At 37.7% G+C, this 21,553-nt stretch overlaps 1 protein-coding gene across 4 annotated transcripts in view; it reads right to left on the bottom strand.

The window, feature by feature from the left end:
* The window catches only part of POT1 (protection of telomeres 1), an 82,075-nt gene extending 61,092 nt beyond the window's left edge, over nucleotides 1–20,983 (bottom strand). Inside the window, exons 1-5 of one of the 4 annotated variants that reach the window (XM_072860909.1) lie at nucleotides 20,902–20,951; nucleotides 19,492–19,595; nucleotides 11,344–11,477; nucleotides 6,918–6,990; nucleotides 5,342–5,433 (exon numbers count right to left, since the gene is read on the bottom strand). In XM_072860909.1, coding sequence (XP_072717010.1) covers nucleotides 5,342–5,433; nucleotides 6,918–6,990; nucleotides 11,344–11,466 — 288 coding nt within the window. In that variant the 5' untranslated portion in view covers nucleotides 11,467–11,477; nucleotides 19,492–19,595; nucleotides 20,902–20,951. Of the gene's footprint in view, nucleotides 1–5,341; nucleotides 5,434–6,917; nucleotides 6,991–11,343; nucleotides 11,478–11,600; nucleotides 11,620–19,491; nucleotides 19,596–20,011; nucleotides 20,122–20,901 lie in introns of those variants that run through there. The other 3 variants (XM_072860904.1, XM_072860914.1, XM_072860920.1) reach the window with 3 other exon arrangements.
* Nucleotides 20,984–21,553: the final 570 nt, after the last annotated feature.

Here is a 21,553-nt window from a genome sequence, read left to right as displayed (position 1 = left end):
AAAGGATGATTTAAGGGGTAAATGATTTAAGTCCCTGCAGCAGCTCACCTTTTTAGTAGCAACCTTACCAAAAAAAAAAAAAAAGGAAGATAGAAAATACATTTAGGAGACAGAGATGATAAGAACAGTATCTGACCAAACAAAGATAATGCTGGGAACTCTGATACAATGTAAAGATCCTTTATAGTCAGCTCCTTTGGTACCAGAACTGTATAGCAGGGCTGTACCAGTGTGATCCATTCCAATAAACATATTAGACTCTGAACCCTATTTCTATTTGACCATCTACTAAAAGCACTTCCATAAGCTTTTACTGAATTACTTTTGTTCATGTGTTTACTTGATTACAACAAATGAGAGTTTTCTGATTGAAGTTGACAGTTTTAGCCAAATATTGCACTATGATGGCTCTTTTTTGCTATTTCAGCAATCTGACAATGCTACTTTAAATGATTTAAGATCCAAAACCTTAATGTTTTGTGCAAGAAAAAGAAAGGCTGCTAGCTTAAGTGACAGTGATATATTTAGTTATTAAAGGATTTGCTAAAAAAAAAAAAAAATTACTGCAGAAAACATAAGTTTAATCAGTTTAATACACAACAAAACTACTTAGGGCATGGTGATTTTCAGGTAGTGTCGTAAATGGGAATACAATGTGTATTTTGACTAAAAGGTAATATGTAAGTCATCTAGGTGTAAGCCATACTCAGAGCTAAGTAAGTTAAAATGGGTCAAAACAATTAGACAACTCAATATTCCTTGCACCTGGAACACACCGCCCTGCTAACATACATTAAAGTTGTTTCATTCTTTCCAGATACAAACACACACAAACACAAGTTTCAGGAAACTCAGCTATTTTGCAGAAACCAGGTGTTAGCATGTGTCTTTCCTTTCACTGTTGCTGATGCTACTCGTGGTGTTCCTTCAACAGTGGAATCAACCTTCAGCTAAAAAGCTATGCCCTGCTATACATTATTCCCATTTCAGCACTTTATTAGATTGCAGGCTGCACAAGATTCTGGGTTGCTGAGTCAGGATTGGTGCTCTGTATAGCTGACTTGACTTGTCTTGTTCTCCTGTGTCAGAAGGAACTTTAGAATTACACAGACTCAAGCCTTTACATGAGTTGATAATAAATGGAAACTTTTTTTGTGAATAACATTAGATCACTGGTGATTACTCTCATGTAATATGTCATGTGCAACATGACATTCAAAAAACACCTGTGAAGGGACTGTGCAATTTCAATGAGGAAAAAAGACAGCACTAACCTCAAAATCTAGTTTAACAAGTAGAAAGAACAGGTATATTCTCAGATTTGTTACAAATTCATGGTCAACTTTGACAGGTTGTGACTTGCAATTTCTAAACATGCAAAAAATGTACATAAGGTTTGCACAGTGCTTTGAAATTTAATGCTATATCAGTCTTCAAAATAGATTAGTTTCCATTTCACCTTTAGCTAAGAGTAATTATTAGAAGTTCTCTTATAATTGGCTTGGAAATCAAAGCCATTTACATAAATTGGTGGATTTTCACATCAACAGAAGAGTATTATATTGTGTATATATACAAACTATAAGATTCAACCAACATTTTTAAACAACAAAAAGAAATCCTACTCCCCTCATTCAAAAGAAGTGAGAAATAAAGGAGAAACAATATTTTCCCTGATGGTTATTCTGTTACAGAACCAGAAGACTCTCAGGAGACAAGAACAAGATAGTTATTCATGTTTTTGGGAATAGCCTCCTCCTCCTCCCCTCCCCCCAGGCTAATTAGCTAAAGCTGTTGCAGTATGGGAAGCATGATATGGAAATCTACAAAACTGTAAAGTTTGAAATTGTAAGCAGCAAACAAAAAGTACTGGACCTTACTGAAGTAATTCTTTAATGGCTAAAACTTTGTTTTTTTCAAAATTAAATCTATTTCATAACTGCTGAATTGCAACTCTGCTAGTTTCAGAAATCATTCTATTCCCTCAGATTCAGATTCTTCCAAAATTAAAATCTCATTTGCAACACGTAGAAAGTACCATGAAGGTTCAGTTCACTGGGGAAGACCGCACACTGGTTTTAGTGCTGGCTGGCTAAGGGTTGTTGCCTGTGGGTTGTGGTTTCCTACTCGGCTCTTTAGTACTGATCTTTCTATCTTCTAATTGTTGCTCAGGGCCTTGTTCAAGATTTATATTTTTAACAGAAAAATAAAATTGATTTGTTCTTTAAATTTAAAATGATTCTGCAGCTTGTATATTTAGCAAATTAGTTTAGGAACTTCCCATCCTGGACTCACTGTCAAAATTCTGTGGAATCAAGAAATTTGTATAAAGACTGACACTTCTTATTTTATACATATCTGATGGCTGTAAAAGATTTTTCTGCCCTAAACAGACTGAACTGATTTTGCTGATCTTCAAGGCATGTTTCTCTCTTTAGCATGGCATATGACAAACATTAAAACAAGGCTTTGATTCACAGCAGAATCCAATGTAAAAGCAAATGCTCTCTGACCTGCACACCTTACCACTCAGCCCAAAGCCCCTCCATGTTGTTCCCTCAAGCTCACACATATTAAAGGGCTGAAAAGGGCCATGCACCAATTTCGAGGTCAAATTAATAGCACAATCTCTAAACAGGTCCTACTAAAAGGATCTAGGTAATTTTTATTCCTTAACACTAAATTCATTTGAAAGAATTCTACCTGTGAAATCCTTCGTTCACAATCACTAGGTGTTACTAACTTTTCCTTCCCATAACCTGTGCTGGTTGGAAGAGAGATACTAGATGTAAATAGAGGAAGATGTCCTATGGAAATTTTTTTTGCTCTCACCCAGGCTTTTATTTAATAGGCTACACACTACAGATAATGTACACTTCCCAAGACCTACCACCATGCTATCTGTCAGAGCAAGCACCTTGTGCTGGAAAATGTTTCTTAGACTCAGTGATTTCTTCAAAAATGAAGTTTTAACCCATTCAGTTCATGACACAAGCTCGACTATCTGATGATGGAAGCCTTATGGTAAATGATGTCAGAAAAAAATCCTCAAAGTACAAGGAATCACATTGCTAAGCAAGAATTCTGAAGTATTTTATAGATTCATTAAAAATACAGTAAGCATTTTAAATAATATTATTAATATTATTTATAATTATTAATATTAATTTAGTATTTAATAAAACAAATTATGTGACTGGAAATAAGGCAAAGTAAGAGTGACAGAGAGAAGGGTCTGTAAAGATATATGCCAGCATCTTTCATTTCCATGGGAAGTTTTTGCCTATACATGATCCTGCAATTTTTATTTTTTTTTAAATGCTGCACTAGGTCACAACTATAGCTTCAAATAAATGTCTTCAACTATTCACTAAACATTTGTAAAACTGGTATTTTTTTTAGCCTTGCTTTCTACAAAGATAAATTTCACTGTCACGGCAGTCTGTCCTACATGTTCTGTAACTTCCAAACCTCTTCACTGACTTCAACTGAAATTTGAAAAGTGTTAAAAATCTCAAAACAGTTACAACTCTGTTGAAAAAAAGAGAAACACTAAACTTTTTCTTGGGCAAGATACTTTTTTTTTTTACCCGTTTGAAGAGGCAGCCAGCATATGTCACCTGCTGTTTGAGGATTGTTTACATGATAAAAGCAATAATTAAACATTTAGTTCCTTCTCTCTAATGTATACGTATTCACCAAATCCATATTTAGTCAGCTTAACAATGCTGAAAACACAGGGATTCAAAAGTTTTCAGTGTCTGAATATTTATAAGCACATAATTATATAAAAATTATAATATAGGTCACTATACATTATATAAACGCCTCAGCTGTAATTATAGGTGTAATTCTTGAAATTAGCAGCTTTGGTCCCATATATCTCATGAACTGATGCATGCACCTTTGAAGCTGATACAATTCATGGTGTAAGCTACTACCCAGAAACAGCAAGATCACTCTCAAGGAATTTAAATAGATCTTTCCCTCTCAAAAAAGAAAAAAACAAAAAAACAAACAAGAGAGCTGGGAACCAAGCAAAAGTCATCCTTCGGTAGAGTTACATAAAAAGAATATGCATGTCTGAACTGAAATTAAGATGTTCTATAAATTCAGAGCAACTTGGACTTTAAGTGATATTTTGATGTCATGCCCTAAGGTCTGCTATAATTTTTACCCTTTTTCAACACACAGATCACCAGAGTTCAGGTATACTAGTCCATTTGAGCTGAAAAACCCTGACAGAATTCTAACTAAGCCATTGCTATTTCCATATTTGAGAAAACCCTTAACTTTTGTGCATAACAAATATTTCTAAGAACATGAAAACAAAGCCCTATTTTCTTCACTAAATAACTTTCCATCTTTTTGGAGAAAGACTTTTTACCAAGGCCCGTAATGACAGGACGAGGGGCAATGGTTTTAAACTGAAAGAGAGTAGGTTTAGATTGGACATAAGGAAGAAATTCTTTGAGCGTGGTGAGACACTGGAACAAGTTGCCCAGAGAAGTTGTGGCTGCCCCATCATTGGAAGTGTTCAAGGTCAGGTCGGATGGGGCTTTGAGCTACCCGATCTAGTGAAAGATGTCCCTGCCCATGGCAGGGGGGTCGGAACTGGATGATCTTTAAAGATCCCTTCCAGCCCAAACCATTCTATGATTTGGTGTGAATTTATAATCACAAATGAAAAAGCACTAACACGAGCTCTAAAAGTATTGTACACTAATTTTAATTTGATATCTGGCTAATATTGAAATGTCAGCAAACTGACAGGCAATCTAATAAAAAATACTAAGTTGAGGTAATTGTTTTCAGCTTGTTTTCCTTCTTTAGTTGCAACACTCCGTCTCACAAACTTGTAGGCTGACTTGCCAATGTCCTTTACCCTGGAGCTAATCAAAGCAAGCTTTTATCTCTGACAAAGCAAGACATCAGCACCCAGCCAATACAGAAAACCATGCATGTAGTTTTGAATTAGTTTTTTTTTTTTAAAAAAAGCTTTTAGTGTTACTGTCTTTTAGATTTTAGAATTGATTTATCTTATCAAATGACAATAGACATTCAAATTATGAACATAAATGGATGACTCCTCTATCATCCATATTCATGATCCTTTACTTGCTAGATAAACAGAACTGACAAAAAGAATTGCTCTATTTCCATATTATTTAGAAAGAATTTACATAAGCAAATACTTTTTGTTTTTTCTAGTTCATATTTGTAAGATTTGAACTGACTGAATGGACTATTTCTTATCTTGTCTTTGTCACCAAAATTAGAAGTCAACATACATCTGTGGAAAACAATTCCTAAAATAAGAAAATATAGATATAATTTTTACCCCATGGCGTATAACTTTTGCACAGTCCTCTGCCATTTTTCCATATATTAAAATATTGATGCTGTTGATCCGTGAACATGAGTTATCCGAATCTAGAGAAAAAAAAAAGCAGAAGTGATTCCAATCACCATACCTTCTCTAAAACAAAACAGCAATGGGAAGAGATTTCCAAAATAAGTTAATCTACAGAGTCTAACAGTTTTAATTCCAATTAATCTACAAACAGAAAACCCCTTCAAATAGTTATACAACTGCTTTTATGTGCTAGCTATACATATATCAAGCAGAATATTCTTTATAAGAGGACCATTTAAAATGTGCACACGTTGTACATCAGTGTACATTAAACAGAAATGACAAAGATTTCCACTTGGACAATTCAGTGTATAGTGTTAGAGAGGAAATATTATCCAGTCACACAGATTGTATTGTAGAACTTTATAAACTGGAGATATTCCAGGACATAGACATATCAATAAATAGCCTTCCAGGAGGACTGAAGCAGAAATTACATTGTTATTTTAAAAGAGTTTTCTCCCTTTTACTGTTTCAGAAACAATGCTAAGGATTTAGATGTGCAAAGTTTTTTTTGAGGCTGTGGAGAATATGCAGAAACTCTCGGCCCTCCTGAACAGCCACATGAAATTAGCAAGACTCAAGGAAGTTTTGTGTCCCTCTTTGGGAACCCTGAAGCCAGCAGGGAAACTGACTCAGGTCCCATCAACTTCATTCACCTCTGCTAACACCAGTCACAAGCAGTATCACCAGGTAGGATCTGCACCCCCCAGCCTACTGTTCGGTCACAGTGACAGAATTTGTAGAATCTGGAAGGCTCAGAGGGAGCAAGTGATGATCCTCTAACCAGTGTAAGGAACGAGCTGAGAAGGAAATGGAAAGAAATGGAAAGTTCCTTGAATCCAACATAGACTCCCGACTAATGACATCCTCCTCCTTCCTGGCTGGAGGAGGTGACGAGCTTTGGACTTAAAAGGGACACATTATTTTTTAGCATCATTTATTACATGATGAACAACTTAAGTCTTTCAATGCATTAATGTGTCTACTGATACTTGAATACCTGAGTAATCTGGTGAAATTCCATTTTTTTAACTGCTTAAATTAAAACAGAATGAAATACAAGTATTTTGCCGCTAATCAACATACTGTCCTACATTAAATGTGCACTTACACAGCATATACTATGTATATTATATGGTAACTATTAAGTGTGCATTTTTCTTAGTCCTTCTTTATGACAAGCAGTTTAAAAATATACTATTAAAGCTGTACCTATAGCTAATGCATTTCCAGAACAGTATTTTAAAAGATTCTGCAATAAGAAGTCTACTGAAATATAAAGACTGTATTGCTTCCATTAACTTACCTGGCATAAGTTTAAAATAATCTATTTCTGTAGAAAACTAACACTTTTAGAGAGTATTTTAAATAACGTTTTAAATAACGTTTTACTGAACACTAAAAAAAGCAGGTATTAGTGTTGTAATAGCATAATGTCAAAAAAAAGTGTCAAGAAGTTCAACAAAACAAATTTTAAATGTATACTTAAATGCAGTACCTTGAAGAACAACCTTGAAAAAGTCTGTCCCATCTCTGAGTTTCGTTAATGGGTAGGAAAGAATAACTATTCCCTAAAAAGTAAAAAAACACAAACAAAAAACAAATGTTGTGAACTAAGACTATATGCCTCTAAGTTACTGAAACACTGATAACAGCTGAAACATCTGTAAGCTAAAAAAGGTAAAATTGAAGTTATAAGTGCAAATTACCATCTGAATTCTTAAAAAAAAAAAATAAAAACTGCTAAAGACAGCATTGAAGAGCAATACTCTTGGGATATAACAAAGGAAATATTACATGTCAATACTACTTAGATGCTACTGACTAGATGACAAGCTTAGACTAAACAATGAAATAGTAGCTATGGAAGTATCTTTTACTAGTTACAATAATAGCACAAAGGCTACAGTTTTAGCAGAAAACCTGAAAGGCGGCTAAAAAGGTAGGGTGATCAAAATCTTAGAAGATACAGAATTTCTCCAAAAATATTGGCAAAGGATTACAACATAAATATCAAAACAAAATCACAGTCAAGAGATAAAAGTTGTATATGAAGATAAATAATCTTCTGTGAAAAATAAAGAAACTGTACAGCTGGGAAAACAGTATTACAAAGTTTTGAAACTGTAGTGACCTATTAATTTGTCAATAATATAAATGCTCTAAAAGATGCAAAGGTTCTATTAATTATGTAAAAATACTCTATAGTGAAGTCGAAGTTACAATGAAGCAAAAATCACAGACCAGCAACTTCAGTGATGACAACATCTCTTTGGAACAAATGCGTTTTGTTAGAAAGATGATATCTCATAAAAAAAAGTTCTCCTTCAACAGTAGCAAAAACATCAGTCAAATGTATTCTTCCACAGTATGGCAGGTAAAGTGCTGTATCCTTCTCAAGGATAAAAACACAGAAATTGGTTCAATAAGAAAAAATACAAAAATATGAAAACAGACTCTATAAAGTGTTTAAGAGAGAACTACACAAACAGCACAGGAAAGAAAATAAAAGGTTCCTTGTAAAGAGACAGCAGGGGCAATCTGTCTATAAATGCACAAAAACAACATTAAGAGGACAGTCAGCTAAATGATAATGATTTTACGGTACACATATTCAGTGGGAAGCTTGACTTAAATGTTAGTAAACACTTCTTAAACCAAATTAGGATAAAATACATAGCAGTGAATTGTTACTGTAGAGGCTTTTCAGAGTAAAATTAGTCCTACAACATGTTAACTGAGGAGGAATCAAAATCAAATTCAACAATTCATTTTACTATCTGTTTTATAAAGAAATGCTAAGACTCCACAAATCATCCTTTTCCAACCCAACATATATTTCAATTTTATTACACTAAAAAAATAGCCTCTTTGAATTAGATTTAACATGTACCATGTTGCTTTATTGCTTTTGAGACAGTAGTAATGCTTCATTTAAGACCAAAATGAAGGTCAAAAATCTATGACCATATGTTTTTAACAGGTAAGTTCCTACTTTTCACGGGGAAGACTAATGAGTTTTGTAAGGAGACTTAAGTATCAAATACTTACTTTAACAGTCAGCATCTTCAAAATAGTGTGCTGAGATTTGTCTATGAATACTTAGAGAAAGGTTTGCCACTTGTTTTCAAAATTACAACTTTGTTTAAAATTTCAAGTATTATATGTAATTGTTCTTGCCAACATTGTCTTGAACTGTACTCACAGGTAAATAAAATATTACAGAATTTTTCTTGTAATAAAGTCTTTGCAATGAAACAAAGTTACCTCAGGAACACCTCAGAAATACATATGTATTTACATATATTTTTTTTTTTTAACTAAAGAAATTTCAATCTGCACAAGCATGCTATTTAAAAGCAGAATACATTGATGAGAGAGAGACTGCTTTCTGACCATTTTTAATTTTTATTTTTCCTTTTACATCCCTGTATCTTCCAATGAGTTTTCAAACTCTGGGACCACATTCTTTGCTATAATAGGCTGGCCCCACCACTTTCCTTTGTATCCCAAACACTAAACCTCTAGTTCTCTCCTTCAGAAATACTACCCACTGCTTTCTCAACATGCCTGAAACTCTTGGGCTTCAAACTTCAACAGAATCTGCCTTAGCAAAACCTACTCAATTTCAGTCTTCCCCCACAAATTCTGCACTGCTTATTGAGCCCGTAGACAAACTTCTTCCAAAATCCTCCCCATTCCATATGCCACTAGACTCGCTCTCAAACTGACTATGTGCAATTCCTCTAGTGAATCTGCCTCCTTCCTTGCTGCAGCCTCATTCCTCAGTCTGGTCCAGCTGATTTTCAGGTTTGGTTCAGCTTTGCCACAGCAAAATCCAGAGGATGATGAATTAACGGCAGAAGGCATCAGGTTCAGTTAATGCATATCATGACTGAGGATGTACGGACATTGCTTGTGCTGTGTTCCCACAAGTTTAAATTAAAATTTGTATTGTTAAGAGGGACACCAGCAAGCAAAAAAGTTTCAGAAGAATGAAATGACTGAGACACACAAGCCAGACAGAAGCATCCTGGATGGTTTTTTGTTGCTTCTTCCCAGAACACACCTCAGAAAAATCCTCCTTTCCCCTTCTTCCCTCCTCAAAGCAGGACCTGATCCCTGTTTTGGCAGGTCTAGAGTGACAGTGTGCTGTGCCACTGTTAAGATGACCTAACATCAGTGCATTCTAAGGTTCGCTTCAAGTTCAGCCTGCAGAACTGGATTTTCCTACATATTTAATGGTGCATTAGCGCCAGCTTTATCAGCTCTCCAGTTGCACTGTTTTTATGCCAAGCTGTTTTAGTCACCTACTAATCCATGTTGGCAGCAGCATGAAGTTCTCTTAATATACGGCAGAAGTCTGAGAAAGAGATTCTATACACTCTCTCTTTCAGCAATCAGCTATAACATTGCACATATGCTTTAAATCGTAGTCTGGTAATAATTGTTCTGCTTTCCTAATGGAAACATTTATTTTGGCAGAAACATCTTCTAATTTATAATCTGGTTTTGTCTGCTTCAACACTTTGTTTGTCAACAAGAATTCCTGTTCTTCCATGTCAGGGGTGCTTGCAGATATACCTCTTAAAAGCAGGAAAGCCTGTATCTCCTGCAGGTGAATGGGGACAGAAAACTACACCCTGAGGAATAAAACCCCTGTTTACTAGCAGCATTGGTTATTGATGTTTCCATTTGTTCCTTTATAAGACCTAGGGGAGGTTGGATCATTCCAAATCAAATCACCTCCTATCACACTATACTGCTGCCTGTTTCCAAAAAGGACAGTTTTGCTCCTTTGCTTTATCTAATTGTACTACTCCTTGCATCTCTTTGACACCATAATGAACCAGTCCAGAGGGTGAGAGCAGCAGAAAACTACCCTCTCTCCACCAATACGGATAGTCTTCTGCCAGTTTATTTCTCATGAATGGACTCAATCACAGGGTCAGATAAGCACTAGAGCTGGAACTGGGAATATACAGCTGGGGAAGCAAAAATAGTTTTTGGATACGGAAAATCTTTAGGCCAGTTCAGCTCATATTTTTTAAATATTTGTGCCATTTTTTAAGGATTCAAGCCACCTAAGGTTTTCTACAGAATTAGCTTGCTTCCCCGCCCCCCTCCCCCCCCTTTTTTTTTTTGTAACAGACTGAAGGCAAGCCTGGGATTATACTAATTCCTGCCACTTAAGCGTCAGGGATGATAAAAACAATTTTCAGAACCATTCACAAAAAAAAGATAAACAGGTTCAAAAAGAAAACTCTCAAGAATTGACACTGCATTTTACAGAGTATACTTGTTTTAGGGATGAAAAAAAGTATTTCTGCATTTCACTAGTACACTAGGATTGTACTTCCAATCTGAAATATATTTGGGACTACTGTAAAATATAAATGCACACTTGCTAATGATAGAAAACCTAATGGTATTTTGATGCAGGTAGTTGCTAGAGTCCTCTTTTTGTAAAACTGGATATTGCATTGCTCCATAGAAGAAAGGAAAACTGCTTTAGAAGTCATTACTCTGAAATCTGATCTTTAGCAGGATGGTGGTACTTATTACTATCTTTTTAAAACCAAAATACCACTTAACCTCCCCCAGTTCCTCCATTTTCAGCACAGCCTTCTGCATATCAATGTGTTTTTAAATGGGTCCACAGTTTAGAAACTAAGAAAACCTCTTAAATTTTAAGTCTGACAATGTAAGAGGAAAGGGCAGAACTGTGAATCCATGAAGTCAATAGCAACATGCAACAAAGTTCAACAGGGTCATAATTTTGTGTTGCTTAAAGTTATGCAACAGATGCACACAAAGACACACAGCTGCAGCAAGTTACCAACTGAGCCGGAATATGGAGGTCCCTTATAAGTATACCAGGAGCTATTTCAAAGTAAGTCAAAATTCTTTCATTAGTAAGTTACCTGAAAGTATTTGTTGGTATGATCAAAGCCTTCTTGCAAATGTTTCAAATCCTCCCTCTGCAAATGGCTTGGTAGTGGAGTCTCAGATTTTCCTTTAATGATCTTCAGCAATTGAACAGGCATAGCTGCTTTATCTAAAAAAAATGATAAATAGACTCCTGAAGATACTCATCTTGTTCAAATTAAGAGTCACTAGAACTTGCAATTTACTCAGAAGGGGAATATTTATCTATTTCATAATAAGAAAGTTTAATTACGCAAGACTAAAAATCTTCAGAGGGATTGGCCTCATCTCTTAGTACCATGAATAGCAGGAAGAGAGGAAGTAACATGTCCTTGGCAATAGACAGCCATCCAAATTACTTTATTTTGCAAACATTCCAGAACACTGCAAATGGCAACAAAATATTACTTTATATATGAATGCAAAGGGTAATGTATACAATGTGAATATTTTATGTACAGAAATGCACATTAAAAACCAAGCAGAGACTTTGAATTACTCCTTCCCCAGCATAGGTCATGGATAAACAGTCTATATTCAACTGTTTCCCTATAAGACAATTTGACTACATTAAAGTAAAATGTCTATCATTTTAACTTATAGTGAACAAAAAATGCTTATGTACAGATTAAAAAATTTTGATCTATATATCAAGTAAAGAAAAAATAATAAAGAAAATAAGATGGGCATCTACAAATGCTAAACACTGAATGCACTGGAAAAAAGCTAAGAAATGTATGACTTGTCTATTGTTTGTTCTCACTGTGCTAAAAGTCAATGAAATAAATTCTTGGTGACTTCACTGATAATATTGAGAATGGCGGAGAGGAAGAGTATTATAGTGAAGTTACACATATGAGAAACATAAGAAAGTGATCTAGCAATAAGCAGTTATTGCTATATTTTCTCGTTACATGGTCATCTCTTTCTTCTTGGGGTATCTTTGGTTTTTTGCTGTACAATTTTTATTTAAAGTGAGTATCTACAAAATGTCACAGCATTATCAATCTTCTGTTTTCAGTAAGTTTTAATAAACTAAGCAAAAAATGCTTTCTATTTTCTAAAAACCCAGCTGGCAGTATTATAGCCACAGTCCTAATTTCAGACAAAGTTTTAGCAATTTTTATATGACAGTGAAGAACAACAACAACAAAAAAGTATTTCCTATATTTTCAGATGGACACAAAAACTTGGTATTCTACTAAGTAAAAGCTTAAACTACGTTTTCATTTCAGTTCAGAAGTGCTTTTTCAGTGCTAGGCAGACTGAATTCTTACAAAATATTCACTTACTATTAAATGGAAATGGGAAGCCATTGCAAAATAGAAAGACCACTGGATCCTAAGTTATAAACGTAAGTCAATGCATATAGGTGCAGACACTCAGCAGTATTATAGACATTCTTTAAAAAAACCCCTTATTATGCAGAAAAATCAAAATTCCACCTTACTGTCACTCCAGTATCCAAAGATATCTGACTTATTACTCATGACTATTTCTCTAGTTGTGAATGACCATCCTTTCTCTTTCCCCATTTTTCCAGGAAACTCCCCAGCAATGTTATTCTTGTCTAACAGATATTATCAAGAATTCAGATTCACTAATGAAAATTCTATAAAATAAAATACTTTGGTTCAAGGATCTCTCAGCCAAAATGACTGTACATAGGATGACTGGCTTTTGTTTTTCTCCTCACTTCGAATTTACATACCTCTCTCTTGTCGCTTGTCCCAGACTGCACCTTTTACTTTACCATATACAGTAGTAAGTGAAAAGTTGGCCATAATATACATTAATTTTAAATCTGCAATTCTTAGAAGACTAGTTAACCTTTCACTAGCAATATCAGCTTTTTTTTCTTAACATTTAAGAGTTAAAAAGCAGTAATAGCAAAAGAACCTCTGGTTTCTTAAGCTGTTGTATCTAGGCAATAAAGTACACATTTAAAAGCAAAATACATTCAAGTAATTCTGATAAATATCATATTTCAAATAGGAAAAATATTAGTGCCTGACTTGAGGGTCTTATTTTAAATTGTAGCTCAGACTTTGAAAACCATTCCTCATCTACTCCAAAATACTAAGCAGTCCCAAGAACTCAGGAGACTCAGGAGCAGGAGAATAACACTGCCATGCATCTTCCCTGCTTACAATATATATTCCGCTACTTTACAATGTAAGGCAGCAAGCAACTTGTTTCTCTGTAACTTCCTCCCCAGTGTGCATGAAATAAGGAGGCCTTACAACATTCAGAAGACACAGAGCTTCCAGGAGGCACTGTTACTCAAACGCCATAGATTTTAAGCAACTGACATCGCTTACCAAATACAGATGAATAAATTTAAGAGCTTGGCTACTAAGGAGAGACAACTCAAAAAGTTTATTACCTGGGATATGTGCAGAAAGAATTTATATAGAGACAGGTAACTGGACAAGAATTAGCTACAGTTACAAATTACCAACCTTCACCTCAGTAATTATCTGTGTACGATGTTAACCTGTCCCAATTGCAAAGTAGAACACATTAGCTTACACCTCAAACAAACAAATGACAAATTTAAGACTAATTACTTTTGAGAGTCTCTTGCCTCAGAGAGTTTTACTTTTCTGAAAGGAACCCAGAAGACAAACAAGATCAACAACTACCTGGAATGGACAGCAGGGCAGGGAGCTTCAACACATCATAGGACAGAAACAAAATCTCACTCTTTTACTGGGGTAAAACTGAAGTATTATTAAATGTCAGTTACTTGATATGAAACAGTAGATAGTAAATTCTTACAAGGGTTCACAAAAGTCTAATTAGAATCTCAATACCCTTCTCCTTCGTAATATCCAATGGCCAAGGAGCTAGAAAGACATAATAACATCCACAAAACTCACCAGTAATGGTGTTGACCAATTTTGGTTTCAATGCTGGGGCTTTTTTTTTTTTTATTTGGGGGGTGGACGGGGGGTGGACAGGGGATGGACAGGGCCATAACACATTAATCAAGGGTGAAGTGTCAACATGCACGGCACATTTTTTATTCCTGCCGTAACCTCACCAGTGAGCTGTAGGAAGCATTGAACAAGAGTTCTGCCTTCTGACTGTCTGTGCTACTGTTGTGGGTTGACCCTGGCCAGCCCATAGGCACCCATAGAGCCACTCACTCATCTCCCCGCAGCGGGACAGGAGAGAGAATAGGAATAGTAAAAGCAAAAAAATTCATGGGTCAAGATAAAGACAGTTTAATAAATGAAGGAAACAGGAGGGGGGAAAAAAAATACCCCCCAGAAAACACAAAACAAGCAATGCAAGGCAATCACTCACCACCTCCCACAAGCAGACCAGTGCCCTGACAGTCTCTGACCAACAGGTCCCTTGGAAGACCCAGTTTTTATTGTTCAGCATGACTCTATATGGTATGGAATGTCCTTTTGACCAATTTATGTTAGCTGTCCTGGCTGTGTCGCCTCCGAACTTCTTGTCCAACCTCAGCCTACTCACTGGGGGAAGCAGAGGGAGAAAGAGAGAAAGCCTTGGGCCTGCACAAGCACTGTTCAGCCACAGCTGAAATACTAGTGTGTTATCAACACTGGTTTAGTCACAAATCCAAAACACAGCACCATGCATGCTGCTATGAAGACAGTTAACCCCATCCCAGACAGACCCAGTATATATCTCTAAAATGTATCTGATAGGATCCAGTGACAACCCATGGAAAGCACGCATACTGGAGCAGTTCATGAAGAACTGCTGCCTGTGGGAAGAACCTGCGTCAGAGAAGTTCATGAAGGACTATCTCTCATGGGTGGGACTCCACGCTGGAGCAGGGAAAAAGCGTGAGGAGGAAGGATTGGCAGAGATGAAGCATTATGAACTCTCCACAACCCCCATTCTCCATCACCCTGCGTCACTCAGGGGGAGAAGGTAGAGAAGCTGGGAGTGAAGCTAAGCCTGGGAAGAAGGGAGGGGTGGGGGAAAGGTGGTTTTAGATTTGATCACCAATAAATTAAATTAATTTCCCCAAATTCACATCTCTTTTGCCCATGATGGTAATCGGAGAGTGATCTCCCTGTCCTTATCTTGATCCATGAGCTTTTCATCGTATTTTCTCCCCCTGTCCTGTTGAGGCACCTGGGAACCAGCTAAGGTCAACCCATCACAGCACAGAGCTGGGAGGTACAACGCCAGACAGGTTTCAATTTCTACTTGAGCAGAAGAAGAGGCAAAGGCCTGGTGCAGAGATACAGATGCTGTTCCGTCTCTGTTGACTGCTTTAACTAGTGAAGTATTAGGAGTTAGAATTTCTATAAAATATCACTAACTGATGCTAAAAATGATGCCTTTATCTGCATGTTTTCAGACATGAACCAGGACAGCATTGTCATTAGCTTACTAGGATTTCAAGTCACTAGTGAAAAGAGCAACTAGAAGTCTTACAAAGCTGTTCAGTTCAAAGTATCTACTTCACACTATATTCTAGCAGGCTGAGAAGCTCATCTATTCCACGTAGAAACAGTCAACTTCAAAGTTAATCAGCAATATTGATCTTCATCCAGCAACACTACAACATAACAGATTAACTTTTTAAAAAAATATATATTTCTCTCTGTTACGATACTTGAGCAATTAAATACATTTTTCTGGGTTTTTTTCCCCCACAAAGATGTCTAACAGCAAGATGCATTTTGTTACAATTCAAACATCATTGCTAAAACAAAACAAAGAAAGGAACTGAGGTTTAAAAACTCATCTCTCTCTGATGACTACCCTCGAATTTTGCAGGTCCCTTGCTTTAATTTAAAAAAAGCCTTTGCCATTTATTTCAATGGGACAAATATTCCACATGTGCCTTGAAGGTTAGAAAGGAAAATTTCTAAAAAGGAGACATATGTAGGCTGATGCAGTGGGACCTGCCCATATTATTTACCTACTGTATACTCCTACAATTTAGATTATTTATGTAAATAACATTCAAGTAGAAAACAAGATTTTTTTTTTTCAGATATTAAACTTCTGTACATATAGAACTAAGGCCATGTATTTTAACTGCTAACCACTGAAGCTCCCAGATTCTTGTTCTCTGCAGTTAAAAAACAAAGACATGAGTATCCAGCTCTAAGAGCTATAAAAGTAAATTTTCAAAAACAAACTGATACAGCACTGGCTTCCCAAATCTACATGAAGATATCTTTAGTGCTGCCCTTGGTGTTCACAGCTCTCCTGAATAGCAACTAAGTGAAAATAAGTCTGCCAAGTATCTTTGTTGTTCTCAAAAGGCTGGCTTCTTAACACTGACAAGAATCATCCCAACTTGAGTTCTGCTGCTCAAGAAGTCTGTAAGTATCATAAACAGAGCTATTCATAAGGATGGCTGCTTAAAAAAAAAAGAGGCTGCAAGAAAGGTAGACAGCATCATGGAACACTCCTGGAACACGAGGGACGCACAACACACACACAGCAGAAGAAAGAAGGTAGTGAACTATGAACACCTTTTGCCTTCCAATAGCTGAAAGTGACAAAAAAATGGAGAGAGTGTGACCAAAAAGCTTAATATTTTTAACAAGCAAAGAATTAAATGAAAGGATTTACACTGTATGAGAACCCAGAAGTAACACCCTGGAAGAGAGCGTGATATATATCACTTGCTTAAACAAGTAATATGTAACACTCAGGATGGCTATGGGCTGAACTTTTGTGCTGCTCTGCCCTATCCTTGATTTTCTACCTACTAATTTTCTAGACCTTAAATTTCTGACAGTGGAACAATGTACTACAACCCACTAGTTCTGTCTTAATTGCCTACGGAATATTAACATGTATTCCAAAAGCATAAAAACCATCTTAAACTACAATACACCAGAAAACAATTGCCTAGTAGAAATGGCTTTGAGCAAGGGTTAACCTTCAACAGAAATAAGCAGTCATTTTAGATTTTTTTTCTTCTGGAATGAGGACATTAGTCCACCAAAATATTGCAGTCACAGAACGCCTCTATCTCTAGGTCCAGAAGCAGGAGAAAAATTCCTGTAATACATCTGAAGGACTTTACCTCATCCTTCTCACTTTCAGCTTGAGAGTTTAAACATCCACAGACCTGAACTAGGCAGTTACGTATGGTCTGGGGTGCATGCACAAGAAACAAGAAAAGCTTTCAGGCTCACAGTCTTTTCATCAGTTCACACAGAAAGCAAAATAATCAGCATTTCCTTTTAGGTGCAGCACATCCCAGATACAAGCTCTGAGAGCCTGGTAACTTCAGTGTTTAAGACGAAGTATATACCCAAAGGCTTATGCACTTATAGAATCAGACAGCGGCTCTACAAGAGGTTTAAAGACTGTAATTTTTGAGCTTTGCACTGCAAAATAGGGTGGTAGGAAGAACCTGACCATTTAAGTCTTTTTGTGAAAGCCTTACATATTTTTTCTCTAGGCTTTTTAAACTTCCATTATAATTAAAAAAAATAAATCTTGAATTATGTTTGGAAAAACACCAGGATTTAAACTCTCAGATTAGTTATATCACCCTTCAGTGCACACTGAAAATCATTAAGAAACCACAAGCTGCAGTTGCAAGTGAAGTTAACACCACACAGCCACAAACAATACACAACTGTTGACATGAACACTAGTGCAACATGACTGAAAGACAGGAACAAAAGAAAAATAAGCCACATAGGAAAGGCAAATTTGTTATTATCATCAAGATAATTCATCATTGTTTCTCCCATTCCTCCATGCCTCTCTAAGCAACACGAAAAAGCCAAATTTTGTATAGCAATTAACATAGTAAAGCAGTACAAAGTTTCTAAAAGATTTCAGCACAAAAAGCTGTAGGTAGCAAGCTCAGTATACAAAAATGTTCTCATACACTGTCAATGTTAAACTAAAGGTACCAACATGCCTTATAATAGTCTGAAGCCCCAGGAAACAGTGGAAAACATCTTATTAGCCATAACAGACAGATCAAGTCAACCTCCTGTCAGAACTAGAAATCACTCTATGTACATTCTGAATATACGAGTTGCTGAATTCTTTTGAGCAAGGAGAACCTCTAGGATTCAGTGAAGATCAACTGAACTTTCACAGATTATAACAAATCAGAAGAAAACTCATTTCACTAGTAATGGAATGATGTCCCATAGACCTCATATCTGAGGACATATGAAGAACAAGTAATATAAGGAAAATAGGGTAATGACAGTCAGAGTTAATATCTTGTTTTCTTCCTCCCAGATCAAGAGAAACAAGCATTTTCTGGAAGAGGACAAAGAGATCACAAAGCAAGACTTTTCCCCATTGTCTTTATTTGATGAGTAAGTCCATCACATTTGTGTTCCACGTCTAGTTCTCTAAAACATTACAATTCTGCTATTTCCTTCAGTAAAAAGTCATCAAGACATATTTTAAAAAAGTCAAACTGAGCTCCTATTAGCACCCTAAATTATATTTAAGATGCAAGACAAGCTTTACCACTTTTAGTTCATACTGCCAAAAATTCAAAATATAAATGAAATATTATAGAAAATAGAAAAATTGCATTGTAACTCCATTGTAAAAACTGAAAGCCCTTAATCCTGAAAAAAACAAGAATGAAAAATAAGCATATTATTATTCTCCATCTTGACTCCAGAATTAACTTCAGGGAGGAGGAAGTCAAAAGTTGCATCTGTTCTTCTGTTATGGTTTATCATCATAGTACATCAATCCACTTCACAGGATATAGCAAGTAATTAACACCTCTTTGCTTGGATTACTCAGATCCACCCAACATTTGAGCCTTTCCTCAAGCCAGAGATACACACTACTGCATCCTGACTCTAGCTCTCACTACAACAAATGGACTATTCCTCTGTAGCCTCCTCTACAACAGAACTTTTCTTCAAGAACTAATGAGAGATTAGCTTTGGAGCAGAAAAGCAAAGAAAACACAAGAAGTGAGAGGTAAATTGGAAAGATTACTCCCTTCTCTACAACCAAAAAATACTTCAGTGATACATGAAAATGACATAAAGGGGATTAATGTCATTTTGGGAAAAGGAAGCTGTGGCAGTCAGAGGCATGAGGAGATTTCTTATCTGTCAAAGCAGATGCTACTTGCAGAGAGAAACGTAAACTTATTCTCCAAATCAGAGAATAAAACACATGAGTTTGTGGACCTCTGGAGGAAACGTCACCAAAGTTTCATGAAGAATGAAGGAACAGCCAAGAGCATCAGCATCTTATTGATGTGGTCAGTCAAAATGGTAGGTATCTGAAGCCCCTGTAAACACGAACACTAGTCAGTGCAATACGTGGGCTAGTCGTGCAAAAGTTAAAACAATGATGAAATAGGTAATGCCTACTTTGAATGCACACACATATATAGACACAGCCATACACTCATATAGTTTATGCAAAATTTCCTCATAAAAATGAACATTTACAGCACTGAACAAAGCAGACAGTACAGAACTACCATAAACTAAACCTGCAGTCAGTCACAAGAGAAATTTTTTGTCACACAGCAGCCTTCATGAAATCAAGAGGCCCATTCATGAAGCAAAAAGTCTGCAGCCTAAAATTTTTCTAATAGTCTAATCTTGTAACTTGTGATTTCCTTGAGAACTCTCAGGAGGAGAAAACGCCAAGTCAGCTAACTAAAACAGAAGGAGAAACCAAGTCAGCAGTGTGACACACCTTATTCCCTTAGCTGCAAGGCTTCAGCTTGCTATTGCTGCAGATCTTCAGACACTTATCTTCTGGAAGTAAGTCCTAGGCTATTCTTACTCTTCATAACACAATTGTAACTTACTTACACTAGAATACAACTAGAATTCCCCCTCAAAAAAAAACCAAACCCCCAAACAAAATCTGTTTTATTGATTTCAGATTAAAATTTACTATCTGATATTGTGCAAAAGAGGCCACAATCAAATGCCACCTGCAGAAAATTCTTACACTGCCATTTATCTCAACAATATTTCACCTCTAAAAAGCAGCCACCCACTGCAAAACAAACAGACCTCAAGGAGACAGGCCTGTAAAGCAGATCCCTTCAGGATGTGAACTGTAATCAGTTCAGAGTCAATTCAGCAATTGCAAGAAGCTGAGATCTTTAAAACCAAGAGCTTAGATGTATTAGCATAGGCTATTAACAACAAAAACTTTTTTCAGTATCTTCAGTGCCTACGCAGAGGGAAAAGAAAAGGGAACAGAAAAAAGAAAAGAACTTCTAATCCGTAAAGCACTGTGTTTGTCAAAGCGGGGACTTAATTCCCATAGCAGAGACCGTGTGCAGGGTAGCTCAGGGAGGGAGGGATAGCGCAAGGTCGCTGTAGGTCTCAGTGGAAAGCAAAGCCTAGCAAAGCGCCAGGCACAAGGCAAAGGCACGGGCTCTGCCCCGCCGAGGTGGCGGCCCAGAGGCCACGTCGAGGCGGCGGGGTCTCCGGGCTACGAGAGACCGCTCTTCCACTGCCAAGCCGCCCACTCCCCTCAGCCCTACGGAGGGGGCAGAGCATCCCACCACGCCTTGCTGCCGCACAGCAGCCGCCGGGGGCGGGGAGGGCGGCCCGCTGGCCCGCCGGTACCTGTCTCCGAGCGCGGGGCGACAGCGCCCGCCGCGGCAGCCGACAACCCCACTTCCGCCCTCACCGCTCGCCTGCCGCCCACCGAGCATGCCCGGACGCACAGCGCATGCGTACCGGCGGCTCCGGCCACCCCTTCCGCCCTCACAGCCATTGGCCCCACTAGAGGGCGGTGCGAGCATGCGCTGTGCGGAGGCTGGAAGGCGCTGCCCTTACCGGCTGCGCGGGCAGGGGTCGGGCGGGGGACGGAGAGAGGCAGGATGGCAGCGCGGGCAAGGCTGGCGGAGGGGACCGTGGCAGCAGAGGGAAAGGCGGAGGAAACATAGTGTCCCCTCCGCCCGGGCCCGCCGGCCTGGCCCTGTGCCCTGCGCCCTGCGGTGGGGCGGCAAGGCCCACCAGCGGCCATGTCGGTGCAGGCCCGCTTGCAGGAGCTGCGCCGGCCCTGAGGGCGGCCTCCTCCCGGCCTTCCCTCACCTCTGCTCCGGCTGCCGGCGGGTTCGGGAAGGCCCGAGGCAGCGCCGTCTCTCAGAAGGGGGTGCCCAGTGCCGGCAGGGACCAGCCCAATGTTGGGTGGCCGGTAAATCGTGGATGCCACGGCCCGGTTCAGGCGCACTTAAAAGCTGTCACCTGCAGAAGGTTAAAAAATATGGGGGGG

Source organism: Ciconia boyciana, chromosome 1 (genome assembly GCF_034638445.1).
Source record: "Ciconia boyciana chromosome 1, ASM3463844v1, whole genome shotgun sequence".
Lineage (NCBI taxonomy): Eukaryota > Metazoa > Chordata > Aves > Ciconiiformes > Ciconiidae > Ciconia > Ciconia boyciana.
The sequence above is the reverse complement of the archived record's forward strand: the minus strand, read 5'-3'. Positions and strand labels throughout refer to the sequence as shown.